At 38.7% G+C, this 22,758-nt stretch overlaps 2 protein-coding genes across 5 annotated transcripts in view; one reads left to right on the top strand and one right to left on the bottom strand.

The window, feature by feature from the left end:
* The window catches only part of LOC139959874 (rhophilin-2-like), a 30,108-nt gene extending 10,753 nt beyond the window's left edge, over positions 1-19,355 (top strand). Inside the window, exons 3-14 of the mRNA XM_071957782.1 lie at positions 2,055-2,259; positions 2,850-2,927; positions 3,684-3,814; positions 4,092-4,200; positions 5,519-5,668; positions 9,980-10,075; positions 10,588-10,747; positions 11,238-11,348; positions 12,013-12,207; positions 13,659-13,735; positions 14,033-14,179; positions 15,127-19,355. Of these exons, the coding sequence (XP_071813883.1) occupies positions 2,055-2,259; positions 2,850-2,927; positions 3,684-3,814; positions 4,092-4,200; positions 5,519-5,668; positions 9,980-10,075; positions 10,588-10,747; positions 11,238-11,348; positions 12,013-12,207; positions 13,659-13,735; positions 14,033-14,179; positions 15,127-15,504 (1,837 nt within the window). The 3' untranslated portion in view covers positions 15,505-19,355. The remainder of the gene's footprint in view (positions 1-2,054; positions 2,260-2,849; positions 2,928-3,683; positions 3,815-4,091; positions 4,201-5,518; positions 5,669-9,979; positions 10,076-10,587; positions 10,748-11,237; positions 11,349-12,012; positions 12,208-13,658; positions 13,736-14,032; positions 14,180-15,126) is intronic.
* Positions 19,356-19,776: 421 nt separating this feature from the next.
* Positions 19,777-22,758, bottom strand: part of LOC139959842 (chromodomain-helicase-DNA-binding protein 7-like) — a 41,564-nt gene continuing 38,582 nt past the window's right edge. For all 4 annotated transcript variants that reach the window (XM_071957725.1, XM_071957753.1, XM_071957744.1 and 1 more), the window contains exon 41: positions 19,777-22,526. In XM_071957725.1, coding sequence (XP_071813826.1) covers positions 21,339-22,526 — 1,188 coding nt within the window. In that variant the 3' untranslated portion in view covers positions 19,777-21,338. The remainder of the gene's footprint in view (positions 22,527-22,758) is intronic.

The raw sequence follows: 22,758 nt of genomic DNA, 5'->3' as shown, positions 1-22,758 counted from the left end.
TTTAACAATATATCTGTAGACGAAAAAATGACATAGCATCTGGGCTAGAATTTTCTTTCAAGATTTTATCGCTTGATTATTGGCTATAGATGTGTTGCCAGGTAGATAGTACTGTAACTGTAGTACTTTATCTGTTGAGTATGCTAATCTTACTTCACAGTATTATCCTAGTAGGTGGTTGCAACCCTCAATGGCCACAGCTATTAGAGAAGCAGACAATACCTTGTAATCCCTATTGAATCTTAACAGTACTGAATTGAGGTGACAATGAATGGCATCAGCCCATTTTCATCAATTGCCCTATTTACAGTACATGCACATCACATATACTGTATATCATTGCACAGTTTCTTAGCCTTTTACGTTAGTTCATGTGTTAGGTGTTTTCAATTGAGCATTTTGACACAGAAATAGACATAATGTAATAGACATTGATTAGGCGTACTGTATAAGGCGTACTTTATTAGACATGTACAGTATAAGACATGCATTATGAGATATGCAGTATGAGGCATACTGTATGTCTAATACTGTATGCCTCATAATATGTCTAATAATATATATCTTATATTATATGTCTAATACTGTATGTCTCATACTGTATGTCTCATACTGTATGCCTCATACTGTACTGTATGTCTCATACTGTATGCCTCGCACTATATGTCTAATAATATCTTATACTATATGTCTAATACTGTAGGTCTCATACTGTATGTCTCAGCACTATATGTCTCAGTACTATGTCTCAGTACTATATGTCTCAGTACTATATGTCTCATACTGTATACGTCTCATACTGTATGTCTCAGTACTTAGTATATGTCTCAGTACTATATGTCTCAGTACTATATGTCTCATACTGTATGTCTCATATGTCTGTATGTCTCAGTACTATATGTCTCATACTGTATGTCTCATAATGTATGTCTCAGTACTATATGTCTCATACTGTATGTTTCATACTGTATGTCTCAGTACTATATGTTCATACTGTATGTCTCATATGTCTGTATGTCTCATATGTCTGTTTGTCTCATACTGTATGTCTCATACTGTATGTGCCATACTGTATGTGTCATACTGTATTATACATACCCTGTACAGTACTATACTTTAGTTGCTGCATAATCACATGGACACAGTCCTGATATAAGAGGGCAATGGCTGAACATGAAGTTTTCTATTTTGTTGGTGGTATCATCATAGTTTTCAAATTTCCTTTTCCAGTGACCTTTCTTGCCAACATTAACAGCTACTAAATACATGCATGTACATGGGAAACATGTTCATGAATATAATACATGGTTTACTGTGACTGTGCATCTACTGTACCCACTTCACATTTCCATGCATACATACTTGTAACCACTCATGATCAATGTGGACTGAATGTACTGTAGGCCATCTATACGGGATGGAACTAGATTTTTACATCAATTGAAAGAACTGGTACATACAGCTATTAATTTGGAATCCTTGTTTGAACAGGTGTTTCAAAGTTTTTGAGTGATCCTAAAAATATATTTCATGAAAAATCTTTCTGTGTAATTATGAAATTACTGACCATTTGCAAATTTATAAGAATCCGCAATTTTTAACTAATTTATAGCAAATCACACCATGGGTCAGCAAGGCTAAATGCAAAAGGGGAAGAGAAATGAAAATTAATGTGAATGCTTGGATGGACATGTCCTTATACCTTACCTGTACTACGGTAACTAGATACGTATGCACACATTTCTCAGTATTGAAAGAGAATTGATGTGAAAGGATGAATGTACGGTACTCTGCATTGAAGATAATAAGAAAAATAAAAATAAATAAAAAATAAAAATAAATAAAATAAAATAAATAAGCTGTTGATTGGTACCCCACTCCCTATGCTCCAAAATTGAGATACTGATTTGACAATTAGGGCCTCCTGAACATGGGAATATAGAAACAACTGTTTTTTCTTATCTTTCCCTCCCCCCCGCCCCCCCCCTACAACACCTTTTTTTTTTATTGCTACATCAGTTGCAATTATCTGCTAAATATTCTTTCTTATACAGAGCTGCAACAAACAGAAAGCTGAAAGAACAGGTAGCCCTGGAACTGAGCTTTGTGAATTCCAATCTACAGCTTCTGAAGGAAGAACTGTCTTCACTTAACAGTGAAGTGGAGGCGTACCAGACAGAGAGCTACCTCAAGAGTGTACCCATGATCCCCTTGGGTCTAAAAGAAACAAAAGAATTGGATATCAGGATACCTTTCTCTGTGATTACTTCCACCCCCCCCCCACCCTGCCTCCCCCTGACTAATTTGAGTTAACTCTTAATATCTTGATGACACTAAATGTTTATGCTTGGCTTTCGAAAGAGCATTCATTACCTTAATCCTCAAGATTGTGTCTTTTTGACTTTTACTGAATAATGAAGGACATATCATGTCACCTCTCAAATGTGAGTACCTAAGACTGGGTACCATAATAATATGAGTACCTCTGTGACATGGTAAAGTAATGGGAAGTGATGGTTTAGAGTTAGTGTTAACATGAACCTCAGGCTCTAATATGAAGGTCTTAAGAATAAACTAATTAGGCATAGCGATCCCTTTCTCTCTGAGAATTATACTGTATAAGATAGTAGGATGCCCTCACTATATTTCATCTTTGTACTAAATAACAAAGTTGAGGGGCAACTCGCATGATGACATTGAAAGATGTAAAAAAGTTAATATTCTTGTGCATTTCTCATAGTGAAAATTCCCTCAGTGATCAAGTACAAAGTACATTATATTCAGGGATGAAGGCACAATAATAATTTTTTTCTTTTCTGATTTTTGTCAACTTTGATTCAACATTTTAGGACTACATTTTGGAACATTACAGCGAAGATGGATCAAAGTACCAGAAAGAAATGACGGCATTTATGAACCTGAGACAGGTATGTTAGTGAGAAGTATGGAGTAATTGGTAGGACTATCACATACAGTACTATACTCATATTGAGATGGCTATGTTACCATAGCAATGACCCTACCTCTTCCTGCTATCTAAGGTCACTTCTGTTTTGGTTATAGTCCACCTACAAGTCCTTGCTATGGAAGTAAACATGGTAAAAAGGAATAACATTATAGGATTTTATCTTCAAAATATTCAAATACTTCCAGACTCTTGGTAGACTAAAGTTTCTTTTATTTTGTAACATGTAAATGCACACCTCCAAATGACATTGTAGACTTCCCTAGTGTAATGAGTCTTTACAGTCTCAAATTTAAAGGACACAAATTATAGAAGAATTTACTGCACCTTCCTTACTCCTCTCTTACCCGTTTTGAAGATTTTCAGGGCCACTGCTTTGTGACATAAGATTAAGTTTACACCACCCTCATTTGCCTATGTTGAACAGTAAGCAAAACTTATCTATGTTACACTGTATGGTCTGTTTTGGTTCTTTTAACACTGTATCCTACCTAGGCTTTTACCCTTTAGCAAAATATTAACTGTTAGGAAATGCACTGGAAAAAAACCTGATCAGACACTTTAAGTTGGTCTACACATTTTTTGCTTCTTTGAGGAACAAGATTGTGAATTATTTTGCAAACCTCCACTGCGATGCTAATATTAATCGTGTAATATTATAGTTAGATTGTAATTACAAATGCAAAATAATTTTGATCTCGTTCAATCACCCCACCAGGCTGTGAGAACTCCGGTACGAAACCTCCAAGGCATCGAACTACTGTATGAATATTACAACCAACTGTACTTTGTCGAAAACAGATTCTTCCCACCAGATAAAAGTCATAAGAGCGGCATTTACTTCCAGTGGTATGTATTTTTGTTGTCAAGAAACTGATTTTTAAAAGATTTTTCACCTGCTTGCCAGTAAAATTGACTTATTTGGGTTGTTGGATTAAAAGGATTAGAAGGTTAATCTACTGATTGGTATTTAAGTGAATAAATCAAATTTAGGGGGTTAAAGTGGTTGATTAACTGAAATTATTATTTCCACTGCTTTCTTATAGCTTTATTTTTAGTTTAGTTGTGCAAAAACTATATCTCTTATTATCTGTAACAGTCAAGTATAATTACTTTATCTTAACAGGTATGATGCTTTAACTGGAGTTCCATCTCTTCAGAAATCAATAGCTTTTGAGAAAGGGAGTATTTTGTTCAATATTGGTGCAGTTTATTCACAGATGGGTGCTAGACAGGTAAGCAAATCTAAAAAGTTTGTAACAACTTAAGTTAAAGTTAAGTAAACCAACCCCAAAATTCTTAGGTTATTGTTGGCTCCAAAGTTTTCTCTCAACCAACAAGTTTTCTTTTTTGACAAACCATTTTCCTCAGGCAAAAGTTTTCTTCCAATTTCAAAGATTGGGGGGCCAATTGGGAAGTGACCATATCTGTAAAATTGTCTTTTGTTTGAGTGCCTTCACTCTTACCAGGGTGTTCCATAACAACTCCCTGCTCTTACACAAAGACATTCAAATCTCTAACTTAAGGTTACATATTGAACTTGATTTTACTGTAGACAAGTTCTAAGTTGTTATGTTCACTTTCCAGTACCCCCCTCCCCACCCCCTTGCCCACCCTCACATGGCACCCTTCGCTTTGTTACAGGAAATAATGCCATAGCAGTGATTTTAAAAGAAAAGCCTTTTTATGCAGAACAGAGAGCATGAATTACATGTGTAGGTTCTGGGAACTCTTTAACATGTCATATTTATGAGAGTTTATATTAGTAATTTAAGTTTTTAGATTTTTCAAGTGCATCTACTGTATTTTAACAGGACCCATGTTAATAGCTTCCATAAAAAACAAATTGCAACTCATCACCTCCGTTAAAACTCTTTGGATATCAGTCAATTGTAGTTTACCGGATGTTTTCGGATTCCGCCTCTAACGATAATGTGCTCATTTAGAACCTCAAATGGAACCAATCAGCTATGACAAATCTTAGCCTTAATTACTTTGTTTCCTTTGCCACAACAGTTCTGAAACTACGATTAAAATTTACTTGAGCACTGCTTAAAATAACGAAAGTGATAAAGAGTATGTGCAGATGAAACCTTTCCTTTTTTTATTTTTCCTGTTTTGTTTTTTTTAATTTTGAAGGAATGATTTGAAGTTTAAAAATTAGGAGAACCTTTCCTTAAGCCAGGAATCATCTGAACCAAAATTCATTTATATCTTATTGGCAAAAAAAATCTATGTGTCTTGACTGAGACTGGTGACATGAATACATCTATTTTTAGGTGCACTTTAATTAGCTTGGATTAACCTTCATTTGGAATGATGTCATTTGTACCCTTCTCTTTGGGACGGAAAAGATCTTGGACAAGATCCAAAACACTAAATGTATTTTTAAATATTTGAGCTACCATACATCTGAGAAGAAACAGGTGCAAATTTAATGAAACATATTGGCAGCAGAAGTTGTCTGGTGTCAAGAAAGTTTGCTCGCTGTTAACACTTTCTTCTACGACCCTGCCCTTAACTTCCAAGTTTTCTCGGCTGCTTGTTTTTCAGGATCGAAGTTCGAGGGGAGGAATCACAGCAGCTGTTGATTACTTCCAGAGGTCAGCGGGAGTCTTCCATTACTTGTCTGAAAATTTCAGTCATGCTCCGTCTAATGACATGAGCACAGCAGTCCTGAAAACTCTCATGGTTCTAATGCAGGTGAGACGACGACGAAGCATGGAACCTGACCCTTAGATTTGGGGTGTTTTTATTATTCCCCATTCATATTTATTAACCTGTTCTTCACTTACCATTAGCCCTCTCTTCAAACCTGTTACTGACATACATGTCCCCTATGGGTGAATTGTTTAACCACTGCACATCTTCTCTATCTATATGATGCTGACCTTTGACCCTACACATTCACTTGTCTGTTTACCAGTAGGTGGTGAGTGAAGACTTGTGAATGCCTGCCCAAGGTGAACATTTGTGAACAACTTCTCCTGGTGCTCTGGGTCTATCATGCTCTACTTGTAATGAATCAGATTTGGCAATAAATTTAGTCCTGGTTCTGAATTTCACTGTATAATTAACTGTATTGTGATACTGCTGTATACAGATGATAATGGATTCGAGGAATTGTCAGAACCTAAAGAAGTGTTGCTCACTGCATGATTGTATCAAAACTGAGATCATCTCAAGGTTAATTTTGCACTAGACCAATAGTAATTAGTCATTAATATAATTAAAGTTGGGACAAATTTGTAGCTGGCAAGTTTGCAGACTATGCTTATGGAGACATGTAATCATGCAGTGTTTAATAGTTGTTTAGTGACATAGCTTATCTTATAAAAAGTTTTGATTGCTCCCCCCTCCAAAAACAAATGGTACACAAAGTGAAGCGGCTTTGTTTCCTTTTCTAGAGGAAAATAGCTTTTGATACCATGGGCAACTTCTTTCCTTAAAGAGGCCATGACACGAAAAATCCAACTCATCGAGAGTAACTTCCTCTGAATCTATGAGAAAATCTATGTTCAAAACTATCCTCAACACCTTGAAAACCTCAAGGACTAATTAGTAATTAACGTTTTAATATTCGCATCCGAAAATAGATATCTGAGAATGCGATTTCACAACAAGACAATGATGACGTCATGTTAGGAACACACGTGCAAAGCCCAGGCATGTATCGGATGCGCGACGATCATACCGTTCTATATACAGTACACGCACATTTACACTGAGAGAACAACCACTGTATTACGCTATATCGTTAGAAATTTCAAGTTTGTTTTACAACTGTTGTAAACTATCCGAGAGAAATGCCGGTCCGTTGTGTTGTTGGGGGCTGCATAAATATCATTACCCATGCAATTAGCCTTCATCCATGGCTGAAGGACGAAAATAACACGGCGATTATGACCAAGTTAGTGCACAACACCAGCGCCGATTTCACTGGGCCTAGCCAGTATGCAGCTCCGAATGAAGCGAACACTTCACGGAAGCATACTACGATCCCTCCTTTTTGTTATGAAATAAAACAAATGGACTTTAACGGTTCGACATAAAAGAGTCATTCTTCTGTCAAGTAATCCACAAAAAAACTACTCTGAAGACCAGATCGGGGAACAGGAAACCTCCAATGGGGCAAGTGGCGATCCTTAGGAGGTAGCGCGCCGAGCACTAGTAGTACTATAGTATTAGCGTTACTACACTGAAGTCGCAATAGACGAAGAGATTTTACTGTATCATCTAAATTAACACCCCCTTCATTGCTCTATTGTATACTAATAAGCTATGAGGTTAGCTTCAGAAGCAATGGGTTACATCTTCTTGTGAACAAATCTCAGTGCCCCAATTTATTTCTGGAATATGCTGGATCAGTTAGTTATAGCAATAATTTCTTATTCCTATTCCAGGAAAACCATTTTTTATGTTGTGGAGGGAGTGGGGGTAATGGGGATGGGTCAAAATAGGTAGGTAAAAAGATTTTATTCCAAAGGGTGTTTAATTAAATCTCAAAGCGATTTATTTTAAAGTCACAGAGCCAAAAATTCACACCACATAGTTCAAGTGTTAAATCATTGAACAAAATTTATTCAATATCAGTTCTAGACAGTCATTCTGGACAATCTGAACTAACATGAACAACAATCATTGTATTATATGATATAAAAGTAAAACTGTACTTTCCATAAACATTATCATTCTTAAATTACACTAATGTAAATTGTGACATCAAAGGAGGTTAAAAGAAAACAACTTACATGAATTTTTTGGCTTTAAGCCTACAAAGCAGTTGCATGTCCATCGCTATCAATCGTTGTTATGACAAATTAATTAGAATAATCCAGAAGCAAATACAATAAAGGGTTATTTAAACCAAGAAACACTGCACGAAATAACTCACATGCAAAAATGTTACACAAGCACGACGACACGTACAACACTGATGGGCAATGTGAAACACAGCATCACACGCATTAAAACAATCGAAGACCATTAACAGGGTGTCCAGCTGAGTTTTTGAAGAAAGACTACAAAACAAACCAACTGCTGCTGAAGAAACAAAGTCTAAACATTCAAGAGTTCTGCTGCCTCCATTGGTCTTTATTATGACTTTTCTGTCAAATATCATTGGTGATATGGATATTTTGGCTTCCAGATTAAAGGTACGAATCAAACGTCTGGGAGGTAAATGCCCCTAAAAAGGTCAATGCCCGTTCCCTTATGCACATATTATATGACATCACGGTCACGCCAATACTTGTGTCCAAATGCTTCAAAACATGCCTTTTCTTTCATTGTTGATGTTGGGTCTGGAAAATAACCTTTTCATCCTGAATTAAAAGTCTTGAATTTCAATATATCAACACTGAGGGAACCCTGACGGATTGATAATCCAACACAATCGTAGTTTAGAAAAGGTGTTTCTGGAGGAATTTCTCAACCAAGGCTTCCTATACAATGAGTTTTCTCCTGGCAACTTGAATCCAGTGTAATGACCATTGGCTGGAAAATCACTTCTGATCCTTTGGACTGCACATGATGGTAGCACAACCCTGACGTGTCTTGCTAGGAACCCCAAGTATCATTGAACCTGTTGACCGTAGGCTATGTATCTGTACTGCCTGGGAAAAAATTTATAAAAGTTCAAAATGTATTAATGTTGGCCATGATGTCCACAATATCAAGCAGGCATACAATGTACAGTTATGGTTACATTTGTTGTGATTTTACACCTTCCATGTATCATGAAACATTCTTTTGTTTCAGAAAATTGATTTGCAAAACTCCAGGCCAAAGTACTAGCCAAGTAATAATGAGTATGAAATAACACATATGCCTACCTAGCATGGCTGCATAATGCAGCTTACATCCCCGAGCCAAACTTTCAGTATGCAACCAACCCTACTAGTACTTCACACTTTACATATGGGTTGTAAGTTACCGTAACACAACGCACAATACGGTTTAGGGTGTTCCGCGAATTCCAACAACACATGCACAAAATGGACTGGATTTTGTTTTTAAATGCTTCGTTAATAAATTCTTACCACGTTGTATGTTCCTTGCAATGGTTTCGAACGGATTTCTTCTTCGATATGTTGTGGAGCTTCAATTTCGGCTCGTTTAACAGGCTCGAACTGATACGGTTCTAACACCTCCGCTCCACCCTCAACGTTCGGTTCAATATTGGAATGATCATCGCCTTCACTCTCTGCTTCGAATATGAGAAAGGGCACTCCAATTATAGCCCAATTTCACTGCCTAGTGAAGAACCATTATCACTTTGAACTTCGGTTGCCGCAATTGGTTCTGGATCCGCCATTTCACAGGAAATTTTGATTTGATATCGCACTTGTGATCGGTGTTTTGTTTAGTAACTACTAGTGGTATGTGTACTTGTCTACTGTGTACGTGAATGGTATGTTCGGAGGATCGTATGCAGCGACAACAAATGTGTTCAAAACGTGACGTCACATGACGTCATGCGAATCGGAAAATTTTCGAGTAAACAAAGTTTCAAACGCCGAAAAGGGTAAATTCATTCTCAATTTTCGACTTGAAAAATCAAGTTTTAAACTGGCAGATTGGTTGATACATGTTCCAGAGAACATTCTTTGATGAATCCCAAAAATATAGGACTTTGAAATTTTCGTGTCATGGCCACTTTCATGATGGTGTGTGGGTGTGTGTCTACATGTGTATCTTTTTGGGTGTGTTTCATCAGCACTGCATGTCAAATTAAATTCTCAAATTTCAAAATGGCCAATTTTCGTACCTGTCTGTGACTCAACTCGTAATTGTGAAATGGTGATTAATGCAAACCGTGTTAAAATTTTTCGTAGTATACGATGTAGGCAAATTTGTTCTGTTAAACAAAACTGTTAGCATGTATTTACTACACTTCTCAATTCCCTGTCCCCCCTCCCCATCCCCTTCCCCTCGACACCAAGTGCACCGGTTATATCTACCACTGTTAATATATGTTGAACTCTTTCTATCCTCAACTTGTTATTCGTACAGGGACAAGCTCAGGAGTGTCTATATGAGAAGACAGTTCTGGGGGGTGTCAGCTTTGATCTGGAGGCTTGCTTCAGGGTATCTCAAGAGGCTGTTTTGGTGAGTATTGTCAGATGGAAAATTGGAGGGAGGCTGAAGGCCTGTGATTAGGGGAGGGGAGGGGATGGGGAAGGGGAGGGGATGGGGAAGGGGAGGGTGATGTTGAAACTTGCAAAGCAACTCAGGTGAAGACAGCTCTGAAGAAAGTGGAATGATAAGAAAGTGGCAGAGGATGCAAAGGGAAAATATATTCATTCTTGAATAAATTAGTACCTAAAAAAATCAAATAAAATAATTCTGTATTTGCCTAAAAGTTTAAAAAAAAAAAAATTGAGAGACAGAGAGAGGGAGCAAAGTTAGTTATCAATAAACAATACCAAAAAGAAAGTTTAAAGTAAAGTTAGTTCAAGCTTTGTAATGGTTAGTTGTGGATCAAGTAGACAGTGAATGGTAAAGAGATTTGTAATAAAAGTTATTTTCATTTCTATGGTGTTCTAATGTTTTCTTTGAATTTTGCTCCATCCATAGTTCATCATTTAAGGAGGTAATTTATTGTTTTTTGTTGTTGATAGGTGTCAGAGGTTTACAGTAAGGTGCACAAATCAATGATGCAGAGAACAGTGAAGGACTACATCCCTCATTCCTGGATCTCCCTCACCCTCGTCAAGTCGCAGCATTTCCAGGCAGAGTCTCAGTACTATGCTGCCCTCGTCCTGCTCGGAAGCGGCACTCGTGAGTACACTTGTCACATTTTGCAACTTTTGGGGGATCTTCATAGAGACTGGTGCTAGGGTGGTCTTCTTCATTTCAGGCAGCACAACAGGAGGGTACTTGGGAATGTCGTTTATGTGTGGAGGCTGGGCTTGAAGGGGGAGAGAGGGGTGGGGGGGTGGGAGAGGCATTTGAGAGAATTGTGTTTTCACAATTTCTCGATAACTTCTGTGCTTTAGGTTTAATTAGAGGCTTTGGGACAAAATAGGATTTAACTTGGAGAGGACACGATGTTAGATTAGTAAATTGAAATGAATCCCAAACTGGATTATAATGGGGGTAGGTGGGAAGGTCATATTGGTAAAGTAGTCAACCGTTACCATCGTTGTGTATCACAGTTCAATAAATAGTATAAATGAAGTGTAGCTGCTTATATAAGTCAAAATCAGTGAGTCACATTTTTTTACCCTTTTAATGGAGTTTCTTTCATAATTTTGGTTTCAAAAAACAGGAGGAAGAGAAGATGCGGAAGCCTTGGAGAATATTTTACCGAAGATGTATCCTGATGCAGAGCAATACAACCTGGAAATACCCAGAACAGAGGAACGTAGAACAAACTTAGGTAAAGGGTAATGGTCAGTTGATGTTAGGCACTGTGTCAAGAGTATGAAGCTGAAGGCGCTGCAGCCTGCTGCAGCAAGGCTGCGTTTGATGTAATCTTGTGTGCTCTGCGGTTTCAAAGAGATTTGCACTGCTGGTCTGCAGAGATAATCTCTATTTTTCAATATATTGATTCAGCTTTGCTGCAGTGGATTTTTGCAGCTTTGCTGCAGCTTGTCATTTTTTGACATGGTGCCTGCGAACCATTCTCATTTTTACGCATCATGTTTCAGAATTTAAGGCAAGTAACAAGGTAGTTTAGGTATAGACAAGCATGTCACCTTGTCCCAAAAATCCAAGTAGATGTTACTGAAATGACATAAACATTTCCACTCTTACACAGTCAACTTAACTCAAGTCACTAGTGTTGTGATATGTATCAACAAGCTGTCCAAGAAGCTGTTACAGTAGTAACATAAACATTCGATAGTTGTTTGAGCTGTTATGCTACTGGTGTTATGTTATTCTGTACCATGTCTAAACACCAACCACACTGTAATGTATCTGTGCAACACATGATGAAAGCATGACAATCAACCAAGCAAAGCTTTAGTTCTGTTATTCTTTTCTTTTTTGTATTGGAATATTTGATTTTGAGCATCATCACTGTTGTTTTGTTATTGAAGGTAAGGCCCACCTGAATCAAGCAGTAATGATTCATGAAGAGGGGATGAGAGTACACAGCCTTTCGAAGAACCTCCGAAAGTTAGACACCCTGCAGGAGATCCTACGACACGCCCACGACAGATCCCTAAAGAGATACACGGAACTTGAAGAAGAGGACGACTTCTTTGAAATGTCAAACGTGCCTTCCATTCCAGGTAAGTCATGAGAATCCTATTACCCCCTACTCCCCTACACCCCCCCCCACCAACACCACCTTTACCAGTCCCTGGATCCCACCTTCACCGGCTGGTCCATGGGCAGTCTGATTCCCCTACTCCCCCACATCCCCCCACCAACAACACCTTTACCAGTCCCTGGCTCCCACCTTCACCGGCTGGTCCATGGGCAGTCTGATTCCCCTACTCCCCCACATCCCCCCACCAACACCACCTTTACCAGTCCCTGGCTCCCACCTTCACCGGCTGGTCCATGGGCAGTCTGATGCCCCTACTCCCCCACATCCCCCCACCAACACCACCTTTACCAGTCCCTGGCTCCCACCTTCACCGGCTGGTCCATGGGCAGTCTGATGCCCCTTTGTGTCTCTATAACATGCTTTTTAAAACTTCAAGTGTTCAGTGAACATTTAAAACCTGTTTGAGCTTGTGTTGCAGTTTCAGTTACTAAGTCATCAACAGTTACATGCCATCTTCAAGACTTAGTAACATCCTGGTGATCCTATTAGCACTGTACATCCTACCATGTAAATGATAAGGAAGACACTAGTACTACACTAAGTCAACATTTACATGCCATCTACAAATCTACAAGTCTTAATAACATCCTGGTGATCCTATTAGCACTGTACACCCTGCCATGTAGATTATAAGGAAGACACTAGTACTAAGTCAACAGTTACATGCCATCTACAAGTCTTAATAACATCCTGGTGATCCTATTAGCACTGTACACCCTGCCATGTAGATTATAAGGAAGACACTAGTACTAAGTCAACAGTTACATGCCATCTACAAGTCTTAATAACATCCTGGTGAACCTATTATCACTGTACACCCTACCATGTAGTTTGTAAGGAAGACACTAGTACTAAGTCAACAGTTACATGCCATCTACAAGTCTTAATAACATCCTGGTGATCCTATTAGCACTGTACACCCTGCCATGTAGATTATAAGGAAGACACTAGTACTAAGTCAACAGTTACATGCCATCTACAAGTCTTAATAACATCCTGGTGAACCTATTATCACTGTACACCCTACCATGTAGTTTGTAAGGAAGACACTAGTACTAAGTCAACAGTCACATGCCATCTACAAGTCTTAATAACATCCTGGTGATCCTATTAGCACTGTACACCCTTACCGTGTAGTTTGTAAGGAAGACACTAGTACTAAGTCAACAGTTACATGCCATCTACAAGTCTCAATAACATCCTGGTGAACCTATTATCACTGTACACCCTACCATGTAGATTGTAAGGAAGACACTAGTACTAAGTCAACAGTTACATGCTATCTACAAGTCTTTGTAACATCCTGGTGATCCTATTAGCACTGTACACCCTGCCATGTAGATTATAAGGAAGACACTAGTACTGTCTTTGCTAATGGTCATTGTCTTTCTTTATGCCTTTGTCACACAGCTTCAACAGAGAACATGTCTCAAGTCGACATTCCAGATTTCTCGAAAGTGAAAGTAAAGGATCTCTTCCACGGTTTGGTAAGCCCCTCACAGCGTACTCATTATCAGGGTTCAGAACAGGAGGGGATGAGCATGGAGGGGGGGGTTATTATGATATGTATTATGTATTATGATATGTTATCATCCTGCAAGTAACCAAATGATGGGTTGCACAGAAAGGCTTATTTTATTGTCTGTCAAATCTTACATTACCTCCATGAGACATTTCAATTGCACCAAACATTAACACAGCTCTTTATAGACTGAGAAAGGAGTAAAACCACAAGTTAAAGTGATTAAGTGCTCATGATTAATGTTTTCACATGTCCTCGACAGGGTCCGCTGGCTATATTCAACGCTCGTAATAACTGGACTGCTCCAAGAGCTCTCTCTATGCAGCGGGGAATCGATGGGTTTGGGTTTACCGTACGAGGAGACTCACCTGTCATTATTGCCAGCGTCGACAAGGCTTCATCCGCTGATGTGAGTAACGATGTACCTACCATTGGTTGAGAGTGGTACCCATCAGTAGCAGTCTTTGTAGCAGTGTGTACCTACCATTGGTTGAGAGTGGTTACCTATCAGTAACAGTCATTGGTAGCAGTGTGTACCTACCATTGGTTGAAAGTGGTACCCATCAGAAACAGTCATTGGTAACAGTCTTTGGTAGCAGTGTGTACCTACCATTGGTTGAGAGTGGTACCCATCAGTAACAGTCATTGGTAGCAGTGTGTACCTACCATTGGTTGAGAGTGGTACCCATCAGTAACAGTCATTGGTAGCAGTGTGTACCTACCATTGGTTGAGAGTGGTACACATCAGTAACAGTCGTTGGTAGCAGTCATTGGTAGCAGTGTGTATCTACCATTGGTTGAAAGTGGTACCCATCAGTAACAGTCATTGGTAGCAGTCATTGGTAGCAGTGTGTACCTACCATTGGTTGAGAGTGGTACCCATCAGTAACAGTCATTGGTAGCAGTGTGTACCTACCATTGGTTGAGAGTGGTACCCATCAGTAACAGTCGTTGGTAGCAGTCATTGGTAGCAGTGTGTACCTACCATTGGTTGAAAGTGGTACCCATCAGTAACAGTCATTGGTAGCAGTCATTGGTAGCAGTGTGTACCTACCATTGGTTGAAAGTGGTACCCATCAGTAACAGTCATTGGTAGCAGCGTGTACCTACCATTGGTTGAGAGGGATAAGTAGCAGTTTATCCATCAATAGCAGTCATTGGTAGCAATAAAACAATTTTGAATATTAATTTTATATGTTGATGCCTTTGTTACTTCCCCAGTACTGCCTGAATCATCTTAACATACATACCTTGCTTAAACCGTTGTTTAATACAACATGACAACATTACCTACTAATTATAACCTTATTTTTCTATCTCTCTCTCTCTCTCTTTATTTTGTTTTCTGAATCATAGACAAGCGGTCTGAAAGAAGGAGACTTCATCACGGAGGTCAACAGTGAAGACGTGAAGTGGTCCAGGCACGAGGAAGTCGTGAATCTGATCCTGGCCACGGTGGATAAGTTAAACCTCAGCGTCGTGACACCTCTGGGGAGTGACTTCCTCCACCCTCAGGACCATCGCAAGCCTGCCAGCCCGACGAATCACCAGGTGTACCAGTCACAGCCGAGTAGCTCCACCACGTCGGATTCGTCGCTGGAGAGACCCAAGAGGAACCAAGATGGGAAGGGGAAGAAGGGAAGCTTGGGTAGAAGGAAGGGCAAATCAAAAGAGAAGTCTCCAGAGGCTAATCACAAAGGGAGTGTCTTTGAGAATAAAGATGGTTTATATTGAAAACAGAAGCGCAATGAAAATGTGTAAAAAGAGAAAAAAACCAATATGCAATTTTGAATATATTAGCCAGATGTTGTTATCAACACTTAACTATTTTGTGTTTTATTGGAAGAAGAAAGGTATCTTCTGAGTTTAACTTAAAAGGGTATAAACATGGGTACCATTTGAATAATTGAGAGTGTTTAAAGAAAAGTTTTCTATTTTCATATAAATCCCTCTGCTGGTTATGGTGGTTGTGTTTTAGGGCCTCCTGTGAAAATTAGAAAAGCTAGTTTTTGTGGAAGGAGAAAGCTTGTATCCACTGAAAACTGTTAATATAACATTACAGACATTGTAGATTTTATGATTTTATACAATAAAAAATTGACCCTGCTTGTGGAATCTATAGCAGCTTATGTAAATTGTATCAAGGTTTGCTAGGGCAATAATACGTATTCCTAAGTTTTGTACTGAATTTTACCCGACCGCCTCTTCAAGGTGCCAAATGATTTGATACTTAAAATATGTGTAAAATATTTGTAATTTTTCAGTCAATATTCGGTTTATCCTCTGTTGTGGTTTTTATGACCTTGGTTTAAATAATGGCCTGAAATTAGGTCCACTAGGTCCTCCACCCACTGCCTTCCTCCGCCTTCTCCCACCTTATCCCACTTGGTGGTAGTCAGTTCCCACTTGGGTGGTAGTCAGTTCCCACTTGGGTGGTAGCCAGTTAAAACTTAGAGCAAAATGTTGGATATCCAGAGTTAGCAGCTTTTTATTTTTCAAATAAGTCATTTCTATCACAGCTTTTGATTTTTTTTTTTTTATCGTGGAGAAGATATAATTGTATCATATCTGTGAAAATGTACAGAACGCAGTAGATTGACAGAGTGGAGCACATGTGTAAGTTTAACGCCTTGAAAAGGTTAAAGAATACACATATAAGAAGAGAGTTACTTCAAATTAGCTGCAAAAAGTGTATTATTACCCCAAAAATGGAACGTTTCTACGCTTAATCTATGAAAAACTAGTTATTCATTTCATATCCAGTGAATGATAACCTTAATGGTTGGTATATATCCTATCCTGGTCAGTTTGAATATTTCTAGCCAAGTCTGAACTTTTTGGATATAATAACTTTTTGCGATTATTGAGTAGGGAAGGGGAAGGGAGGGTTAGTGGAGGGGAGGGGATGGGTGGAACTGAAAAATTGGTGTTTTTTAGGTATGAGAGTACCTGGATCCCACCTGATATTGTTGTAAACCTTGACAAAGTAGGTGCTTATGATATGATTGGTAAACTTTAGATCTATTTCTCTAAACCAAAATGGTATAAATTTTATATAATAGATTGCTTTGGGGTACTTGAGGATCCTGATAGGGTCACCATACGTCCCGATTAATCCGGATTTGTTCCGTCTTTAGCCCAAAAATGTATTGTCCTGTGGGAAAACTAAATTATACCGATTGTCTTCAAAGGTCTATGTTCAAAATTATCAGTGTTTTTTACGCTATGCAAACTCAAAAGAAACGTACACATACAGTACATCTCACTGTGCGTTAACAATTTGGTAGCATAATATAAATTGTTTTCAGTACACAAACATGATTGGTGGCCACTGCATATTAGCACCACAAACTGTGTAAAGTAGACTAACACAGTTGCAACAAATACTAACGCTAAACATGAATGGAACTATTTCCCGATGTTTGTTCTTTTGGTCAAGGGTCTGTTCAAATGTGACATAATGTTCGTTAAGACCGTACGGGTCAACCAAAAGACGTGGTGTCCCACTTTTTCAATCAAAGAAATCTGGTTACCATAGTTACTTGAGGGCTCTATATAATATTGCAGTCATTCACATCACCTATCAGTGTCTGAGATGACAAGGCTATCACTCGGTTTTTCGTAGTTTTAATCTCGACTAGCTCAGAATATCGAGACAGAACGATGTTACTTGTTGGCTTGTATATTAAAAGTGGAAAAGCAAATTGGTTCCAATATAAAGCAAATTTTTTTTTTATTTCTCTGGTAGCACTATTGGTGGTCAGTGTATTCATTTATGGTGTATTCAACCACAGGATCATGTATTCATTGTTATTTTGTATTTATCGCAAAGTCTATTTTTAGTTTAGTTGCTCATATTAACAAAAAGAAGTTATAATGACATTCTTTAACATTTATTCACTATATACCATCCAAACTTTTATGAATGAAAATTTTCTCATTTTGTTCTGAAAGAAATCCAGTTACCTTAGTTAGGTTTATAAGTTTTATGAATGCCTTGGTTCATGAAAATATTTTACCAGCACATATACCTTTGTTTGCCTACATTTTCTCCGTTTTTATTTGACGGGTGACGGAGGGGCATGGGGGAGGAGGGGAGGTTGTTTAGCCCATGTGTTCACAATTGGTATTCAATTAGTAATTCACCGAATCCCAGGGCATATTAATAGTATAATTCATTTTCGCAATGGTAGTCGACGGCAGATTAACATTGTATTTCTTATCTATAAAATATTATTGTGTACATACATATATATATATACGTATATATATATGAAGAAATATATAGCATAGATCATTCATTAATGCACTGTATTCCAGAGGGTTATGAAGCTCAAGCCAAGTATCGTGGGTTTTTTTTCTTTTATACTAACATTTTTTATCTCTTTACCTCAATAATTTTGAAGTTTTGTAGACCTGAAATGAACGTCGGTTCGTTTGTAAAAGGATTGCAAAAAGGGGACTTACTTAATCTAAAAGTGGAACAGAGTACTGGACAGTTGTGTGCTGGTCTGGAAGTGCTTTGACAACATTGGAAATGCTGTATCTTTGAGATGTAACTCATGACGTGTTTTACTCTTGTATTCAGTAACATCAAATGTGTAATTGATAGGGCCTTGTGTGCCTACCTAATTAAGCATGTATCTCTCTTTTCATATAACCAATATTGATCTCATTTTCATATGCTGGTGTAAGAAAGAACATCCCTACTCAGACATGTAAGTTATAAGAAAAGTTATTCCTGATATGTTGATGAATTTGAGAAAGGGTGGGGCAGGGCGTATAAAGTGGATCAGGTTTTGTTCCGACGTTCAGGTATGAAGGTCATCCTTTAAGGCATGTTTACAATGGTTATGACATCTTTTGTGGATGATTCTAGACATGGTTGAACCACACAGAATGATAAGCTAGGTCCACAATACAGTCATGGAAGAAGGATGGTTTATGTTTAGGAATGAAAATATTGGAATGCTGTATGCCAGCCTTAGCAAGAAGTGTCAGGAATGTGGTCAGTTTCTGCCAAAGCAATAAGTGTTGGTTTTGGTTCATTTAGTTATAATTGGTGCAGAAGCAATTGAGATAAAGAGAAAAGCTTCACCACATGAGTTATATCAAGGGACTATATGCTTGCAACTAAAAGTTTTCAAACTTGGAGAAGAAAAAAAAGCCTTTTTGTGTTTTAGAAAAAAGGAATCATTTCTTTCTGTACCTCTGTGAAGGTTTGAACGTCTTTTATAGGGCAAGTTCATTAACATTCCACAGGAAGATGTTTATGGATTCATTTGAATGTACTCATTGTACTCAGACTTGGCAACACAGGTCCTTTTAAAGGGTACAGCAGAAACATCCAGCATTCCAGTTTCTATAAGCCTGGTAACATTCGAATCCACAGATGTTAAAAGTCATTAACTGCAATTTCTGATCAATATCAACAGCTTGTATTCATTATTTGTATTATTCATTAGATGAGATTTGCCGACAGCAGTCTTTTAGAGTGTAAAGTTGGCTGCGATTCTTTGGTCATTCCTATGTAGAGGCTCTTGTAGATGACAATGGCATAATAAAAATAGCTTTTATACAAGAAATTCTGCTTGCTCTGTTTACTACCTCCTGCCTCCAATTTCACTTTGATGTTGCAGGAGGACCCGCAGCCCTCCTGCTTTGCAATCCACGGATCGCTTTTTAAGTTCTCTAATGTAAGAATGGTTTGGACATTTTTCTTGTTCAATGGATATCAGAGATCTTGGACATAAATCTTCCTATCTGTAAGACGGTGAATTGGCTGTGATGAAATTATAAACAGTTAGACCTACAACCATCAATGATGAACTTAACTGAATAACTCAAATCCAAGAACATTTCACTGCTGAAACGCAATAACCAATAATTACAGCACCATGCGGTGCTTAACTGTTATGCGGTTTCATGGACTGCACTAACAGGAAGATGAAAATAACATGAGACCCAGGCCTAGGAGTTAAAAAAAAATACAAAGAAGAAAGAAAATACAATTTTCTAATAAGTTGCATTTTATGTAACTACTTCTCCCCCTCACTGTACAAACTCAGTGCGAGTAGTAAACAAGTTTTCATGATTCTTTTAGAGTTCTCTTTGCTCCATACTGTATATAAAACAAACACAAAACACTGCAGTACTAAATGTACTTATTTATGAATCTAAATGTAAATAATAACTTAAAATTCTTATATTTTTAAAAGAAAAAAGAAAAAACTAATTTCTGAATTCAGTTGCATTCATATTCAAGCCTACCCTAGAGGCCCATTCTCTTCAAATTGATGTAATACTGAATTAAATTTGAACTGAATAAATAGAACATCACACACTCTCAAAACGTCTGAAGAAAAGAAGGTAACTGCCCTATGAAATATACTTTACAAAAAAACCTGTCATTTTCCTAAAAATTTACACGTCTGGCATCCGCCCAAACTTCGCTGGCAAATCTTAACGGCCTTTGAAAGGTAATCCCCGCCCGAATGGTATCATCTTGTGTTCAGGATCGCTGCCAAAATGGTAAAAATCTGTTCCAATAAAACCTTGGGTGATGGGATTCTTGGTAGAGAGATGGAGCACGGTTGTGAAGTGTGCTATTAATGTTTCTTTCAAGACTGGTCAACTAATCAATATTTAACACACAGACTTCATTGGATGGTGCACAATTTCAAAGTTTAAAAGATGCAGCACATCACTCTCTGGCAGACTGGAAGTGTAAATACAAAGTACTGAGTACAAAGCCCTGAGTAGTAAAGTACGGCAGAATGTACTCAATTACAGACTCGAGAAGAGTACGGACTAGGAGTACTACTACTACAAGTTTGCTCTCTGGGCTTGATAGTATTAAACATGTCAAATGATATACACCAATAGTATATGACATTAAACCCATACATACAACAACATAGAAGCCTCGCATGGCCAGGTTAACTTGGTATAGACCTACTGTACCTCAATATGACACATTACCTTAGCATAAAAACATCACACTTTACCTCAAAGTAACATTTACCCCCGCATAAACATATCCTTCAACAGAAACATATATCAAACATCTGGGAAAGCTGAACAGCTTCTATTTCCTTGTAAGAACTAGATTGTTTGCCTAATGAAGTGTATGTCCATGCTTGTTAACAGGCATAGTAGTTCTGTTTATACACAAACCCCTCTCTGTGAGCACCAGTCTTCAAGGCCAGCTACAACAGACAAGACCACTAAAACAAACTTTAAATTCTGAGTGTCTGGGCACTTTCTTATAAATCTGGTATGTACAGTTTCTTTTTTCGTATTTTTCTTTCTTTTTTTCAAGGAAATGGCCAGGCACTACCTTTTTAGAACGTATTGTTCCTCTTTTTTTTGGTCTTATTCCTGGTTCATGTACCATGTTTGGGTGAAGATTGCTGCTAGTTGATAGACATAACTATCATTACTAAGATACAAATTTATTCCATAGGAGTGTGGGTACTACATTGGGAGCAAGACCACCACAATGCATCTTCACTTCAACAACTATCATCTTTTGGTAAGATGACTCACTGTTTGCCGATTGTTATCCATCACATGTCGTCGTCGTCCTCCTCTTCATCTTCAACATCCTCATCATCATCGTCGTCATCCTCATCCTCCCCCAACTCTTCATTCCCTAGCTCATCCTCCTCTTCATTCCCTAGCTCATCCTCCTCTTCATTCCCTAGCTCATCCTCATCCTCCCCTAGCTCATCATCCTCCTCATTTCCTAGCTCATCATCCTCCTCTTCATTTCCTACCTCATCCTGACCATCTTCATCTTCATCATCATCATCATCATCGTCATCGTCGTCGTCATCTTCATCATCACTGTCCCCAATATTGTCAACGTCCATATCTTCCTCCTCCTCGTCCCCCTCCAGGAATGGTTCCGCATCATCCTCTTCCTCGCTGTCCCTTCCTTCCATGACCTGATACTCCCCATAATTGTTGCCATTGTTGTCATCATCATCATCATCTTCGTCGTCATCGTCATCATCATCATCATCATCATCATCGTCATCATCCTCCTCTTCATCTTCCTGATCATCACTAGCGCCATCTTGGTCGCTCTCCTCCTCCCCTTTGTCATCTTCCACCTCTTCCTCCTGTAGATTACTGTCGCTGTTCACAACTTCGTATTCCTGGTCATCTTCGCTCTCATCTTCGTCCCGATCGCCTTCACCGTCACCAACCACCTCTTCAGCGTCTTCCACAACCTCCTCTTGCAATGCTATTACCTTGGCATCCTCTAGTTCCATCAGACTGCCGGGGTCGATGGCCGTGCTCTTGCCCGATTGGTCGACCTGCCTCGGGATGCCGACTGTCCCGGAGGGTTGTGAAATGAGCCCCTGAGAGGCGAGGTAGGGCGATATAAGGACACCTCCAGCATTGGGGATCAAATAAGATGATATCCCAGCAATAGCGGTTGGAACGGGAGCTAGCGGATGAGCAGACACTCTGCTATGTTTCTCTTTCGACTTTCTCTTGGTTTTCTTTCCAAGGTTGGTCAGATCTGAAGCGGCAGAATCTCCCTTTGATGGTACCGGGAGGGACGGGGCCAGAGGAACAGCAGCTGCAGGCATCACTTGGACCATCTCCTGCAAGTTATTTAGGGCACCTGGACCCTCAGAGAGGGATGCAGAGGCCCTCGTCTGGTATGGTGGAGGATAATGAATAGCCCTCTGGGTTGATGGCGTTTTGGAGATTCTATGGTAAAGCTGAGGTGGAATGAAGCCCTAGAAATAAAGAAAAGCACATGAGTTGAATCAAGTAAATCCTCTGCATTATTTCAAATGTCTTCTATTGACAGTCATCTCACGCGTGTGTGTTAATGTCTTAATGTCTTAATACTAGACGACAAATCTGTTCTGAACCGGAGTCTCTTATCAAAAGTCAGAACCAGAAAATATTTCGTAGCCGGACTATTGCATCTAAATCGATCTAAATACATTTGTCCCAGTTAAAGAG

Source organism: Apostichopus japonicus, chromosome 3 (genome assembly GCF_037975245.1).
Source record: "Apostichopus japonicus isolate 1M-3 chromosome 3, ASM3797524v1, whole genome shotgun sequence".
NCBI classification, from domain to species: Eukaryota; Metazoa; Echinodermata; class Holothuroidea; order Aspidochirotida; family Stichopodidae; genus Apostichopus; species Apostichopus japonicus.
This window is presented reverse-complemented; position numbering and strand designations above follow the sequence as displayed.